Source organism: Pan paniscus, chromosome 1, assembly GCF_029289425.2.
Source record: "Pan paniscus chromosome 1, NHGRI_mPanPan1-v2.0_pri, whole genome shotgun sequence".
NCBI classification, from domain to species: domain Eukaryota; kingdom Metazoa; phylum Chordata; class Mammalia; order Primates; family Hominidae; genus Pan; species Pan paniscus.
The window spans coordinates 38,274,246-38,291,083 of record NC_073249.2 but is presented as its reverse complement, the minus strand read 5'-3'; the positions used below and the strand labels follow the sequence as shown (position 1 = coordinate 38,291,083).

Sequence of the window (16,838 nt, the reverse complement as noted above, 5' to 3'; positions counted from 1 at the left end):
CCCCACAATCTGCAAGCCATGCATCCATATGGAGTAATCAAACCGGTCATGATCATGAAATATCACTTCTCTAAATGCTGGACTCTGTGCAGCCTGGGTCATTTCAAAAACAGCAGAAACACCCTCTAAATGTAATACCCTAATTCCAGGTGAACCATGTTGTATCAGGCTTTTGCTCAATGGAATTGTTTGGATTTGGGATATGATGTGCTGTGCAGTATTAATATTAAAATGTGCCATGTTGTCAAATGAGTCAACAATAGAAATAAATCACATATTGGTGGGTCCATTTATATATGGGGAAAATGCCTAAATGTGTCTTTGAAAACAAATATGCTATTGATGCACACACATACACACACACGTATGTGTATATATGTATCTTTTACAAGCAGAATATGTAACTTCCAATCAGCCAATAACCCATTCTGAAGCATCAAACCTGCCTCCAAATTTGTATTTTCTGAACTTATCAAGTCCTTCCTACATTGTTCAGTAAAATGTGTAGGTTCAACCTGGCTGCCCTTGCCATGATTTATTCATTGGCTCTCATCTGAAAGTTCCCCTGCGTCCCAAGTCTTTGATGCAAATTAGCCAGATTCTACTGCCGCCTTCTGATGCTTTTTTACCCCCTAAGGGTCTATAGCTGCAAGAGTGTGTGCAATTAAGTGTAAGGTTTCCTAAATTCAGCCTTCCTCAGCCCACATAGTTTTCCTCTGGTTCATAGCATAAAACAAACATTCTCTAAAAATTTTAAAGACTCCCTTCCTCCCCCTACTGTGTAAAGTTTCTCCAACTGATGAGGCATGAGCCAAACTACACTGCAGTAGTCAGAAGTGTCAAAATCATTCCAAGTCTGCCATTTGCCCATAAAGCATAACACAGAGATATTCTCAAGAGAAATTATTAAAAATTGCTTTTCATCAAAATTACGACAAATAACAAAGGAAAAACTAACTGAAGCAATGACTTAGAAAAGTGACTCAGTTTGGCAATTACGCAGATAAAAGCTACATTCAGCTCGCAGTTCACACAAGTGTACTGTTCCCTGCCAACACTGGTTATTTGGAGGGCTACAGTAAGTATTTCACAATACACGTCTAATAACTTGAGATATTTTACTTAGAAGAGCACATGTCTTCCTGACATTTTGGAATTAGAATTATAGATTTCTAAGGATATCAGTACTCTTACAAAAAGCAAGTTTGAGGCCGGGCGCGGTGGCTCATGCCTGTAATCCCAGCACTTTGGGAGGCCGAGGCAGGCAGATCATGAGGTCAGGTGATCGAGACCATTCTGGCTAACATGGTGAAACCCCATCTCTACTAAAAATACAAAAAATTAGCCGGGCATGGTGGCGGGCATCTGTAGTCCCAGCTACTCAGGAGGCTGAGGCAGGAGAATGGTGTGAACCCAGGAGGCAGAGCTTGCAGTGAGCCGAGATCGTGCCACCACACTCCAGCCTGGGTGACAGAGGGACACTCCATCTCAAAAAAGTTTTTAAAAAAGCAAGTTTGAGTGAAAGTATACTTTCCTTCTTTTAGAATAATTAAAGAATTGAAAGATAATGATTGAGATAAATGATGAGAATAAGTGCTATGTATTTTCACTAGACAAAGACCAGAAAACAATAGTTTGATTTACCTGAACCTAAATAAAATCCATACCAGAAATTACTTCAAAAAAAAAAGACAGATCAAGGTTATTTAGGAGAATGGAGAGGATGGAATGAGAAACAAGAAATTAAATCAGTATAATATACCCAAATAAAACATCTAAAATCTTAACATCAGCAAAAGTCATCTTGTGGCTCTATTGTGATTTTCAACAATAAAGTCTCATGAAAATGACTCTTCTAAATTGCCAAAGGCCTAATCTTTGCAGAAAACAAACTGAACTCTCAAGAGATTCAATAGTTATTTGCTTTGTCTGATTTTAATATCCTACAGAAATACATTTTTTATTAAGTCAGTAAATTACAATGGAGAAAGAGATTTCAATTTCAAAAGCAAACTCAAATACCTCATTTACTGGGTAGTTATCCCTAAGTACATGATTTCAAAAGCATGACCTCCATCTTCATTCAGCATCAAATTAATTTTAAAACAATAAAAACAGATGAACCAGTTTCACAAGAAGTATGGAAGAGAATGAAAATGTGTTGAAATATAGAGACTTTTATTACTGAATGATATTTTACTTAAGAAATAAGAGATCAGTGATATCTTGAATTACTGCTAAGAAATATTTGTGTAATCAATTGTTTAAAAGTGTTTCAATAGATTAATCAATCCATTGAATTGATTGATTATATATATATATATTTTTTTTTTTTTTTTTTTTTTTTGAGACAGGGTTTTGCTCTTGTCCCCCAGCACGGAGTGCAATGGTGCAATCTCGGCTCACTGCAACCTCTGTCTCCTGGATTCAAGCAATTCTCCTGCTTCAGCCTCCTGACTAGCTGGAATTACAGGTGTATGCCACCATGCCCAACTAATTTTTGTATTTTTAGTAGAGACGGGATTTCACCATGTTGGCCAGGCTGGTCTCAAACTCCTGACCTCAGCTGATCCACCTGCCTCAGCCTCCCAAAATGCTGGGATTACAGATGTTAGCCACCATGCCTGGCCTGATTCAATAGATTTTATTCTCATTTTTACAGTCTTAATAACTTCTTAATGCACATCTATATATATTATAGACAATTTGAACAAAAAGTCTTAGACCATAATTGAATAACACACAAAAAAATCATTCTCAGAACTCAAAAAAAGTGACTCAAAATAAGCAATATAAAAATATTAATGAGTACAAGAAAAAGAGGGGTTTTTTGGTAAGTTGGCTTTACATTTGTCTACTGTGTTATTTTAAGGAAGTCAAGTTGTCTCTGTTTGCAGACGACATGATTTTATGTTTAGAAAACACCATCGTCTCAGCCCAAAAACTTCTTGAATTGATTAGCAACTTAAGCAAAGTCTCAGGATACAAAATCAATGTGCAAAAATCACAAGCATTCCTTTACACCAACAATAGGCAAGCAGAAAGCCAAATCATGAACGAACTCCCATTCACAATCACTGCAAACTGAATAAAATACCTAGGAATACAGCTAACAAGGGATGTGAAGGACCTCTTCAAGGAGAACAAACCACTGCTCAGGGAAATAAGAGAGGACACAAACAAATGGAAAAAAATTCCATCCTCATGGATAACAAGAATCAATATCATGAAAATGGCCATACTGCCCAAAGTAATTTATAGATTCAATGCTATTCTCATCAAACTACCATTGACATTATTCACAGAATTAGAAAACACTATTTTAAATTTCATGTAGAATCAAAGAAGACCCTATATAGCCAAGACAATCCTAAGCAAAAAGAACAAAACTGGAGGCATCACACTACCTGACTTCAAACTACACTACGAGGCTATAATAACCAAAACAGCATGGTACTGGTACCAAAACAGACATATAGACCAACGGAGCAGAACAGAGACCTCAGAAATAAAACCACACATCTACAACCATCTGCTCTTCAACAAACCTGAAAAAAACAAGCAATGAGGAAAGGATCTCCTATTCAGTAAATGGTGCTGGGAAAACTGGCTAGCCATATGCAGAAAACTGAAACCAGACCCCTTCCTTACACCTTATACAAAAATTAACTCAAGATGTAACTCAAGACTTAAATGTAAAACCCAAAACCATAAAAACCCTAGAAGAAAACCTAGGCAATACCATTCAGGACATGGGCATGGGCAAAGACTTCATGACAAAAACGCCAAAAGCAATTGCAACAAAAGCCAAAATTGACAAATGGGATCTGATTAAACTAAAGAGCTTCTGCACAGCAAAAGAAACTATCATCAGAGTGAATAGATAGCCTACAGAATGGGAGAAAATTTTTGCAATCTAGTCATTTGACAAAGGTCTAATATCCAGAATTTACAAGGAAATTAAACATATTTACAAGAGAAAAACAAACAACCCCAGCCAGGCGTGGTGGCTCACGCCTGTAATCCCAGCACTTTGGGAGACCCAGGCGGGCAGATCACGAGGTCAGGAGATCGAGACCATCCTGGCTAACACGGTGAAACCCCGTCTCTACTAAAAAAATACAAAAAAATTAGCTGGACATGGTGGCGGGCACTTGTAGTCCCAGCTACTCGGGAGGCAGAGGCAGGAGAATGGCGTGAACCTGGGAGGCGGGGCTTGCAGTGAGCCAAGATCATGCCACTGCACTCCAGCCTGGGCGACAGTGAGACTCCGTCTCAAAAAAAAAAAACCATCGAAAAGTGGACAAAGGATATGAACAGACACTTCTCAAAATAAGACATTTATGTAGCCAACAAACATATGAAAAAAACTCAACATCACCGATCATCAGAGAAATGCAAATCAAAACCACAATGAGATACCATCTCACACCAGTCAGAATGGTGGTTACTAAATAGTCAAGAAAAAATAGATGCTGGCCAGGCTGTGGAGAAATAGGAATGCTTTTACACTGTTGTTGGGAATGTAAACTAGTTCAACCATTGTGGAAGACAGTGTGGCGATTCCTCAAGGATCTAGAACCAGAAATACTATTTGACCCAGCAATTCCATTACTGGGTATATGCCCAAAGGAATATAAGTCATTCTACTATAAAGACACATGCACATGCATGTTTATTGCAGCACTATTTACAATAGCAAAGATGTGGAACCAACCCAAATGCCCATCAATGATAGACTGGATAAAGAAAATGTGGTACATATACACCATGGAATACTATCCAGCCATAAAAAGGAATGAGATCATGTCCTTTGCAGGGACATGGATGAAGCTGGAAGCCATCATCCTCAGAAAACTAACCTGGGGACAGAAGACCAAACACTGCATGTTCTCACTCATAAGTGGGAGTTGAACAATGAGAACACATGGACACAGAGAGGGGAACAACACACACCAGGTCCTGTTGGGGGTGGGGGTAGAAGGGAGAAAGCTTACAGAATGGGTCGATAGGTGCAGCAAACCACCATGACACATGTATATGTATGTAACAAACCTGCACATTCTGCATATGTATCCTTTTTTTTTTAGAAGAAATAAAGAAAAAAAAGAAACATTAAAAAAAAAAAAAGACTTGGACAGGGTATAGCACCAGAGTGAATGGGAGGAATCTCAGAACAGCTTTGTTTAATACAACAAATATTTGAGTATCTACTCTGTCCCAGGCATGGCAGGAGTGTAGGGGACACACTTGTCCATTTTTAAGCTATGCCCAGTTTCCCTATATGGCTTTATCTGCCCCATTCTACATATCACAAAACTCCATGTCCTACCCCCTCCACCCAGGCCCCAGTCACAGAAAACTAGGCCTGGAGTGGACCGCTGGCCAAACAACCAATAGTCAGGGCTGGGCCAATAAGATTCTCTCCCCAGAACAAAACTCAGACACTAAAGCTGAGAGATCTGTAGAGTTGAGCAGGTATCTTTGACCACCTTGTTTCTAAGGTGAGTAAATGGAGAAAACTGGTCTTGAGAGAGAAACAGGGAGCTCAGATACACAGGGGAGCATCTGTGAGGCCATTTGAAGGGAGAACTGGACAGAAAGACAGGCAGATGGGCAGATATGGATAGGTGGAGGCAGAGACAGCAGAGACAGACAGCAAAGAGACATGGACAGTGGCAGAGACAGCAAAAACAGAGACAGTGATGAAGACAGATGGAAGACGGTGACAGACGGTGACACAGACTAAAGGTAGACAGTGACAGAGACAGGCAGGAAGACAGACAGATGGAGAAAGGAGAGGAGAGAGCGAGGGAATGAAGGGACATAGGGCATGGGGCAAAGGCCAGGCCCACAGAGTACAAAAGCATGAGCCGAGAGCAAGAGACCAATAATAGCAAGACCGAGAGAGTGAGCCGCGGGAGTGAAAGACCAGGAGAGGAGAGGACATGAGAGACTGAGGGGAGAGAATGAGACCAAAGGCCAGAGGGAGATACAAAAAGAGAAGAAGAAAACCAGGAAACCCGGAAATATGGTGTTACTAGGGACACGTGAGAGGTAGGGATTGGGAAGCTGGAGGGGAGGAGACATTTTAAATGAAGAGAAGATGAGGAAAGTGGCCACTCAATGAAGTCAGGCTGGAGCACTGTCCCGGAGTGTTCCAGCCAGGTGGGAAAGCATAAAGGAGAATTTCATCTGACAGGAGAGTGACTAGAATTTAGGAGCTGTTTTTCATTTAAAAAGTATCAGCTATCATTTCAAAATAGCAAATGCAGTATACACACTTATTTCCTCATTCTTGAATGATGAAAAAAGATGGAAATGGAACATGAAAGTATTTTATCGAGCTTGTAGGTAACCAACTCACTGAACTGAAAAGCAAGGGCAGGCACATACTGCCTGCTTCAGACAGAACACAGGTGTTTTTGTGTGTTGAAAGGAGTACCTAAGTGCACATCCCCTCACCAAATTCACCCCCATGACTGAATGGTCTGCACAAAATGTTAAGAAACCACTTTTGGCTCATGCCTATAATCCCAGCACTTTGGGAGGCCGAGGAGGGCAGATCACAAGATCAGGAGATTGAGACCATCCTGGCCAACACAGTGAAACCCCGTCTCTACTAAAATATGAAAAATTAGCTGGGCGTGGTGGCGGGTGCCTGTAGTCCCAGTTGCTCAGGAGGCTACGCCAGGGAAATCGCAAGCCGAGATCACGCCACTGCACTCCAGCCTGGCGACAGAGCAAGACTCGGTCAAAAGAAAGAAAGAAAGAGAGAGAGAGAGAGAGAGACCACTTTATCCAAAGAACAAGTAATTGGCTCTCTCAGCCAGGGTCTTGGCAGCAAAATATGATATACTCAATGGGTAATTTGAGGAATGTTTAATAAAGGAACTATTTACAAAGGTGTGGGAGAGGTATAGGCAGTAGTGTGTTAGCAAGCTAACTCTGGGAAGAAAAGAGTCCCGATTTATAACACTGGCCAATTTCTAAGATGTAAATACCTTGCACCTTGGTATAAGCAGTTTTCAAGCTTCCAAAGTGAAGTTCCTGAACAAAGAATAAGGAACAGATGCACATAATCAGATCTTAAGAGGTAGAACCAGCCAATTGCAGCCTGCTCCAGCACACCACTTAGGAAAACCCCAAGACATCGTGCAGTACCCCAGGGTTAGTAACAGCTGGAAGCTTTAAGTCTCCATCCCTACCCAAACCCAAAGAGAGCAAGCTAGAGACATAACCTTTAATCAGGGGAAAACAGCTAGGCTAAGATGACCTCGCAGGAGAGAACAACGAGAATAAGGACTACAACCTCTCTCTTGCTTCCCATTTCGTGTGGTGTACCCCACAAGCTGAAGGCAGCCAAAAGCCAGAAAGCAAGGGAGCCTACAGGTGTACTCTATACAGGTCAGCCTCCCAGCCTCCAACAAGAGACAGGCTGGTAAGGAAGAGTGTGGTTCTAGGGAGGCAAACAGAAACTATTCAGTACCTTGGCCCACACAGAGGCTTAAAGCACAGCCTTAATGATGATGGCATAGAAGTCTGATATATGCAGTCCCCATAATGCTGAGAGGAAAAGAAAGCAAATAAAATAAAAACTTAAATATCAATTTAATGGAAATAAATATAGTCTTATCACTCAAATTAACTCCATTTTCTTTACACGGCCCTGAAGTTCTAGTCTAAAACACATTTTCCAACTTCACTCTTAATACAAATCAAAGTTAAGCCATAGATAAATATCAGTAAAATTTGCCAATACGGTATCAACTTTCAAATGCTGACTCCAGCACTCTGAGAATGCCAGTGGAGGATGTCTACATCGTTGCTTTAAGGGAAGAAAAAGGAGACGGAAGGCCGTTTCTCTTCTTTATAGAAGCACCTGATGTGATTGCAGAACATTTGAAAGGCTATGGGAAATGATGGTTTTTAGTCACTCTCAATTAATAATTACATTAATAATTATAGGATTCACTCAGTTAATTTCAGAACATCAGTTTCATGCAACATAGGACTGATCAAAAGAGTTGTCATTTTACTTTACATAATGAACAATCAGTATGAGTAAGCAAATTGACTATTGGCATAACTCTGTAATACCTAATCAGGAGAATTTTAAGTAGTTTTGTCATTAACAGGAGTGTTTCACTGTTAGAGCAGAAACTGAGAATCAAGGGAGATGCTGAAGTTGGCCAGACTGTGATCTGTTCAGCAAGACCACACTTGCAGCAGGTCGCAGTGGCTCACGCCTGTAATCCCAGCACTTTGGGAAGCTGAGGCAGGTGGATCACTTGAGCCCAGGAGTTCAAGACCCCCCTGGACAACATGGCAAAACCCCATCACTACAAAAAATACAAAAATTAGCTGTGTATGGGGCCGGTGGTAGCTCACGCCTGTAATCCCAGCACTTTGGGAGGCCTGAGGCGGGCGGATCACAAGATCAGGAGATCAAGACCATCCTGGCTAACACAGTGAAGCCCCATCTCTACTAAAAATACAAAAAATTAGCCGGGCATGGTGGCGGGCTCCTGTAGTCCCAGCTACTCGGGAGGCTGAGGCAGGAGAATGGCCTGAACCCGGGAGGCGAAGCTTGCAGTGAGCCGAGATTGTGCCACTGCATTCCAGCCTGGGCGACAGAGCAAGACTCTGTCTCAAAAAAAAAAAAAATTAGCTGGGTGTGGTGGCACATGCCTGTAGTCCCAGCTACTCGGGAGGCTGAGGTGGGAGGATGGAAGGATTACTTGAGCCTGGGAGGCAGAAGCTGCAGTGAGCTGACATCGCACCACTCCAATCCAGCCTGGGTGACAGAGTGAGATCCTATAATATCTCAAAAAAAAAAAAAAAAAGACTGCACTTGCCTAGAGAACAGCCAGAGCATCAAGCAAATTCCAGTATCTAGGATGTGCTAAAAACTCACACCAATGGATGAGCAACCCAAGACAGCATGCCAAAGAAGACAGAGCAATGGGATATCCCAGAGGAATGCGGTTTGTTTAAAGAAACCTCAACTGCATCAGAACAAAATGTCACACATTCTGCAATCTTCTTTTAATTCACTTACGGGATCTGGTTATCCCACACCCAACCTCACAAAAAAAAATAGCTATAAAATCTAAGAATAATTTTGGGTGAGGTGTTTATAAAGGAAAAATATGTAGTAAGTGTTGAATCAGTATAACATCCCTTAAATCTTTGGAGAGGTTTACAAAGCATGTTGGCCTCCATCATAGATTCCTCTGTTAGACCCAGCATCACAAAAGCTGTACTCATTTTGGTATTCCTACTTGTTAGCACAGTATTGGTCACATAGGAAGTCCATCGTGCTTATAAAACTGAACCATAAGCTAGCCTTTGCTTTTTGTTTTAATTTTCCATTGAGTTTTGATTCCTCCACTAAATCTGTGCCTTTCCTTCAGTCATTTTGTTTTCATTTCAGTGAAACAAATATAAATCATTCACTTCCTAGTTCCTTCTCCCTTCCAGCTCTAATTCTTGCATAATCTCTGTCCCCAGGGTTTACTGCTTCTCAAATTAAGAAAATGAATATCCTAAACACACACACACCAAAAAAAAAAAATCCCACCACACTTGCATGTACCCTTTGCACATAATTCAAACTGTACAAGTCTTTCGCATCATTTACAATCGCGTGTGAGGGAGCTCCTCAGAGAGAATACTTCAACCCACAGTGGATACTGATGCCTCCCAAAGGGCAAGAGCAAGTTTTGTTTTCATTTCATTTTGGTCATGTGCTCCTATTAACATAACTCTCAATGACCCTGTTTTATTAGGTACTAGATTGTTTGGGCAACATCACTACTAAAGACAAAAGAAGAAAATACCAAATGCTGGCAAGGATGTGCTGCAGTGATAGAAACGCTCATACATGGCTGGTGGGAGTGTATATTAATATAAAACCTTTGGAAAACTGTTTGACAGCGTCTACCACAGTTAAACATGTGCATCCTAGGTATACACCCAAGAGAAATGTGTGCCTACATGCCCCAAAAGACATACTAAAAATGTTTGTAGCAGCATTAATAGCACAAAACTGGAAACAATCCATCAGTGGCAGATCGGACACAACGTGTGGTACAGTCATACTATAAAGCATGATGCAGCAGTGAAAATGCATCAACGGGCCAGGCGTGGTGGCTCGTGCCTGTAATCCCAACACTTTGGAAGGCCAAGGCGGGCGGATCACAAGGTCAGGAGTTCAAGACCAGCCTGACCAACATGGTGAAACCCTGTATCTACTAAAAATACAAAAATTAGCCAGGCGTGGTGGTGCACACCTGTAATCCCAGCTACTCAGGAGGTTGAGGCAGGACAATTGCTTGAACCCCGGAGGCGGAGGTTGCAGTGAGCCGAGATCGCGCCACTGCACTCCAGCGACAAAGTGAGATTCTGTCTCAAAAAAAAAAAAAAAAGAAAGAAGTAAAGAAAATGAAGCAGTACATGCAACAACATAGAGGAATTGCCACCCAACAAAAGAATATATGCTGTATGATCTCATGCATATAAAGCTCCAAAACAGATAAAAATAAACGTAGTGTTTATTAACTATAGTGGGTTTTTTTAGGAATGCAAAACAAACTGGTAAAATTATGAGGAAAAGCAAGAAAGTGATCACTATAAAATCAGGAGATATCACCCTTTAGGAGGAGAGTGAGGGACTTAGGATCAGGAAGGCTTTGGGGGCTTCTAGAGGTCTGGCAAGACCCTATTTCTTGACACAGGTGGCGATGGCATACAGTATCACTTTATAGAAATATGTTAAGCTATACAAAATTGTTTTGTGTGCTTTTCTATTTGTCGTACTGAACAATTAAAAAGGTTAAAAGGGGAGAAGAATACAATGCAAAACTTATCAAAAGTTTTTTAAAGGTTTGCAGCTGGAAAAAACAATGGGCTAAGTCAGTTTTGTTCCACGGAGCAGACTGCAAATAAGTGGTAGCTATAAGAAGACAGATTTTGGTAAGACCAAATGACAGCAACAAAGGGAGGAGGAAGAGGCAGAGAGAAGAGAAGAAGAGAAAAACAAGGAAAGGCGGCAAAAAGAAACACAATTATACTTGCTTACAAATAGAATATTCCTCATGAGAAAGTGAGGGTCCCATCACTGAAGCTAGTCAAACACAGGCTGGAGAACCATCAGGAGGGAGGTTCTGGAGAGGATTCAGTGGAACAGTGGAAAATGAATTGTATAGCATGTCCCCCCAGAACTAAGATTCTGTGATTCTATTTCTCTTTCTCAACAGTTACAGGTGTGGCCACTTAGAGAAACAGAAAAAATAAAAAACAAGAAAAGTATGGTCCAAATATCCTAAGTGTATAAAGCAGATACTCTAGTAGATTTTAAAATGTTTGTTTACAAGCCATTAACTAATCGAAAATAAAGGGAAGGGAAGAATGGAAGAGCTTCAAGGTAATGCTCAAGGAACCACTCCCAAATGAGGTCCAACCGTATATGCAGAGCTGGCATCAGAAACAATGAAGCCAAGGATTCAGTTGACCCACAGTGTTCCTCAAACACATCTATTCTTTTAAGATAGATTACTAAAATAAATGGGTTGCATAAAAGTCATGGAATTTGGAAGCTTTATTTCCTTAACATTAAATGACAAGGCTTCAGCCTCTCAATCCCCCATCTAACATCAGCCAACAGATTTAACTTTTTGACACTTTCAGAGAAAGATAGCTGAGCCTTGGCTGAAGATTGTCTTAGAATATTTTACCAGAAAAAACAAGCTCTGCTGAGCTGGTAATAATCCAGATTATCATCCATTCCCCCTTGTAGAGGCACAATGGATTTTAACCAGTTTTCTGTTTTATAAATATTACCATGGCTCAAAACACCCATGAGGAGACACAACATTACTCGTGGTTCTCATCCTGTTTGCTAACTAATTATATCAACAACCTGAACCAACTTAACACTATACAAAAACACAGCTGATTTAGCAATCTGTAAATTATACATGTACATAAATCTGTACCAAAATGTGCTGTGTTTCACTCCTGCTAATGTGCATGGATTCTTACTGGCACCTACAATTGTTTGATATAGGTTCCCGAACACTAAAACATATGTTCTGCCCAGAATGGGACCATTTAGAGTAATATTTTTGTAGTTTCCTGGCACCAAGGTCTGCCAGCCTTTCTAAGACAGATCTCCTATTTGCTTCAGCGAACATTCTGACAACAAGTGCCTGCAGATTTAAGCAACTATCAAAAAATATTCTGTAACAACAGTTTCCAACCATGAATATAAAGAGAAACAGGCTGGTTTTGCCTATGTGTCAACAAAGCCAGTAGGATTTAAAATGATCACTGACATGACCATAAGCAAAATCAAATAAAATATGGAGTATTAATTATTTCTGCTGCCTACTTACGGCAATTTAAAGAACAGATAATTATCAAATCTTTCCTTCAAATGGGATTCAAAATGTACCAAAGAAAGTTAAAAGTCGGTTTTAGTACCAGCAAGACCAGTAAACACCTTAGAAATGTTTTTTAAATACAGTGACAGGCCTAAACAGTCGCAGCCGGTCAACACTGTAAAATAGGGGCAAGAACCTTGGACCAAGATTCACTAGAATGTAATTTACTAATCACAAGGAGGGTTTCTTGTTTACCACTGTATCCTCAGTGTTCCATAAATACATTCAATAAATCTTTGTTGAATGAATAAACCAAAAACAACTGCTGGCTAGTCCCTGATCTGTCTCTAATTGCCTTTTCCTAATTCTGCCTCTTACGAATTGTAGGTAAATCACTTAACCTGAGGATTCTTAGGTGAGTTTTAGTTTAAGGATTTTAGTTCCTTAAACTCTAAAATGGAGACACTGCACCTCCTCTACTAGCTTATGAGGATCAAAGGTGATATTCTGTGAAAAGTGACTTGGTACTTGATAATGGGGCACACAGATGTTAAGTGCCCATTATCCCCGCCTTTGCCTTCAGCTAAACCACTGACAAAGGTGAACAGACTGCATTTCCTTGAAATATAATTAGCCTTTCCTTTGCCCTATTATTCTGTTGAGATGTGGTAGTGTGGCTGTTAGCCAAAATGGATGTTGTTCTTGTTGTTATAACATTTTATTTAATCTCCACTGGGAAATTATGCTTCTTGAGAGAATATAATGGTAACATGAGGAAAGGGTTTTTGCATGGTGTACCATAAAGAATTTGACATTGGACTCAAATGGTTTGGGGCCTCATTAGTTCTGCCCTTAAATATTTGAGGAAAGCCTCTTGCATCAATTTCCTTATTTATACAATGATGGGGAAGGAGAGGCAGACTAGATAATATTTAAGGTCTGTCTCTTCCCACAGCTCTATGATATTCCGGGCATCAGATATTCAAATAACCCAAAATGAAGTCAGTACTATTATTCATTATCATATGAGAAGTTTTTAAAGGATGATAAAAATAGTTCCACAGACTAAGTCATAAAAGCTGGAGAAATTATAATGCTCAGAGAAGGATATATGATAGATGTCCTCTAAGGAATACCAGCCTCAGGCATTGTTTGCTCTGCCACTTTGAATAAGCCACTTAATATTCCTAGGACTCAGTTTTCTGATCTGTAAAAGAGGAACATTAATACTGCACAGGACCACTGGGAGAAAATATCTAATAAAATGATCATAAAATATTGCTATTCAAAGGTAAAATGCTATTTTAATACCGTAATGTCCAAAAAAGGGCTCATGGATTTTAGAACGAGACAATCAATATCTTTAAATAGACTTTTTCCACCACAGTAAAATAATATAATGCATGCAGATATTGTGATATTTCTAGGAGTTCACATTTTTTCTTCCATTTGTGTTCAGGAAATATTATAAAAGGGATCCCTTTTAAACATTAAGTCCCATATTTCAAGATGAGAACCATTTATTCTGAAATAATAATTTTAAAAATTCATCCAACTCTCCCAAGATGCTTCATTTTTTTTGATGCTATTCATTTGATTGGTTAATTGAAATCAACCTGCTGAAACTGGTGTTGAAATGACAATGCCCATCCTAAAAATATTCCCAGTGACTTATTCTATTCACATTCTATGATTACAGAGAGAAAGTGGCTCTAATAAGATCAACTAAAATAGACAGTATTCTGCCTTCACAGCTCCAAGATTCTTAAGGTTCTCTTAAAACCCAAGGCATCTTGTGACTTTTACATGTAAGTTTCTCTTCCTGCTCCCTCCACTCAAAAACATACACAGTATACATTAGGTACTGGGTTTCCCCTCTAACTTACAGGGCACTGCCTCTTTACTGAAAAATAGAATTGTCATTGATATTTATGAGAAAGTTGGTGTCACTGACAATGGGATAACCAAATTTGCAAGATTGTCTCCATACCCCTTAATAGTCCAATAAAAATAGCAATAATAGCACAGTAACTCTTATTTTATTTAAAAATAAATGAACAACTCCAGCTTTTTTATGGCAAAACAGTTCATTGTGGCTGTTCACATAGCAATTATCATCCCCTTGCATCCCCAGGTAATGACTGTGACCTTGACCTAAAAGCCACCTTAGTTTGAATAAGGAAGACCTTGAAAGGAAAGGTGACTGACCAGAAACACTCTTAAGAGGCACACAATAAAGAAATGATCATTTCTAAGAAAGTACTTAAATAATACATGATTATTTGCTATGCTAGTTGATGTGTTTCATTATAAGATAAACTTAAATCACTGTTTAATTAAAGAGTGTTTATTAGTACCATAAGTCACTTTTCATGCCCTTCCCCTGAATCCCTAACTAAATCCAAACAGAAGCTCATCATTTTACACAGAAACTCCTTAGACTCTGAAATCGTGATATTTACACATTATTAAAACCCATTTCCTAAGTTAGCTCCTCATGTCTCCCTGGTAGAAGAATGTCATCTGTTTCTGGAAGGGGTGGGGTGGGGGGTCTAGGAGTCTGCAAAGAGCATCTTATGCTTGGCTGTCTTTCAATATAGCCATTTGATGAACTCGTGCGCTGCGCCTTCCAACTGCCAGGACTCCTAGTCGCTCTGCAAGTGCTTAGCTGGGGTCTCTCCTCTGTTAAGTCCGAAAGGCGTTTGGAATTCTTCCTTTCCATCCCTGCTCCTAGGACTCTCGCCTCTCAAGGCTTCATGCTACCGTCGATCTTAATGCCACAAGGAAACAGATGAGTGCTGATTATCAGTTTATTGGGTAATGGATCTATTTATAGGTTTGGTGAGATTGGGAATTTATAGGTGAGCAACACTTAAGGGTGGCATAAAACCGTTGTGGGTTTGGAAGAGGGGAAATATAAGAGGTTTGTACCTGTGACCATTTAGTTCGCTCTGCACCTGTGCCCTCCACTTCCCACCTGACGCCAGGAAAACCATCTGCCCCTCACTTGGAAGGTGAGCTTTAACTTCACCTGGAAAGTGGTGGGTGGGTGAAGGGGTGGAATCAGGCCGCCGAGAGCACGTCCCGACACCTCGGACTTTTCAGTTGCAGGGATGGAAGGTGGAGGCAGCCGGATCCTCCCATTCTGAGGCAGCGGGGACCTGGAGTTGCCCGTCTCTACTGCTGGCTCTCCCTGGGGAGAGGCGGCGCCTCCGGGAGCAGCCCGGGAGCCCCAGAGCCTTCGCGTAAGGGTGGGCAGTGCCGACGGGGCGCGCGCTGCCGCTCCGGCTGCAGCCAGCTTTCCATCACTTTTCCCAGTACTTTGCTCAGCAGCTGTCACGCATCCTTGGAGATAAGACCGAGAGGGCGCTAGAAAGGCCCAAAAGGCGTCCCCAGAAGAGCTCTCCTGTTAGGATGGGGACCCATCAGACCCCGCCCCGCCCTGCCCACCTTTCTCTGCCTCGGGGAGGCTGCCCTGGGTGCCCGCGCCGCGGCTCCTTAGCAGAGCTCGCGGGTTCTGCTGCATCTGCTGGCTCCGAGCGGCGAGAGGTTCTGCAATAAAGGCACGGATAAAACGCCCGGGTAATCGAAATCCGAATGCACCTCTTACCATTGGACCGCCGAACAATATTCTCCAGAAACGTGTTTTGAGGGGCCACCAGTCCCCTCCTGCCCCCAGCCATGGTCATCCTCCCAGCAGCTCGGGGTCCGGGGGGCGTCCTGGCGCGGCTTCTTACGGCAGCAGGAAACTGGCCTCGGGGCCCGCACGCAGTCCCGGCTCGAAGCGCCCCACGCGCCCGGCGGGGATCCGCAGGCCGGGCTGGCGGCTCCCTCTGGCTGCTACCCTCGCGCCCTCTTCGCGCCTCCCTCCCTGCGGCCCGCCTCGCAGTGCACTCGCGCCGGCCTCGGCTCGCGGCAGCCGCCTCCGGGTGGGCGGAGGGAGCAGCGGCGCCTGGGCCGGCGGCGCCCCCTACCGGGCTCGTGCCCCCCCGCCGGCCTGCGGGAGACCAAGCTGGGGGGCTCCCGCAGAGGCAGGGAAGTGGCGGGCGGCCGTGGACCAAGGCTGGGACGGCAGCGCCACCCTCTGGGTTCAGCCGGGAAATGTGTTCAGGATGTGCCATGGGCTGGGTGGAGAGGAGGGCATCGTGAGCAGCTTTCAGGGCGGATTCACCCCCAACAAGTCTTAGGGGAGCGTGCTGATGTAACTCTCTTCCTTTGCTCTGTTTCAGGCCGGGGCCCCGGGACCTGTGAGGCTCTGGGAACACCTTCTTGCCTTCCTGTAAGGTTAGCCTGACTAGTGAAAGTTGCCCCACCTTGATTCTAGGCCAGTGTTTGAGCAGTAATTAATGAAGTCGTATTGCAATAGTGCAGATTTAGAGTGACTGGCAGATTCAGCTTCAGAAGAGTTGTCTTGGGTTGTTTTTACCGTAGACACAAATGCAGGCTACTGAT

The 16,838-nt window shown here is 42.1% G+C and overlaps 1 protein-coding gene across 4 annotated transcripts in view; it reads right to left on the bottom strand.

Moving 5' to 3' along the window:
• The window catches only part of KCNH1 (potassium voltage-gated channel subfamily H member 1), a 462,440-nt gene extending 446,311 nt beyond the window's left edge, over window positions 1–16,129 (bottom strand). For all 4 annotated transcript variants that reach the window (XM_003814202.6, XM_034946118.3, XM_003814201.6 and 1 more), the window contains exon 1: window positions 15,997–16,129. In XM_003814202.6, coding sequence (XP_003814250.3) covers window positions 15,997–16,075 — 79 coding nt within the window. In that variant the 5' untranslated portion in view covers window positions 16,076–16,129. The remainder of the gene's footprint in view (window positions 1–15,996) is intronic.
• Between the last annotated feature and the right edge of the window lie 709 nt (window positions 16,130–16,838).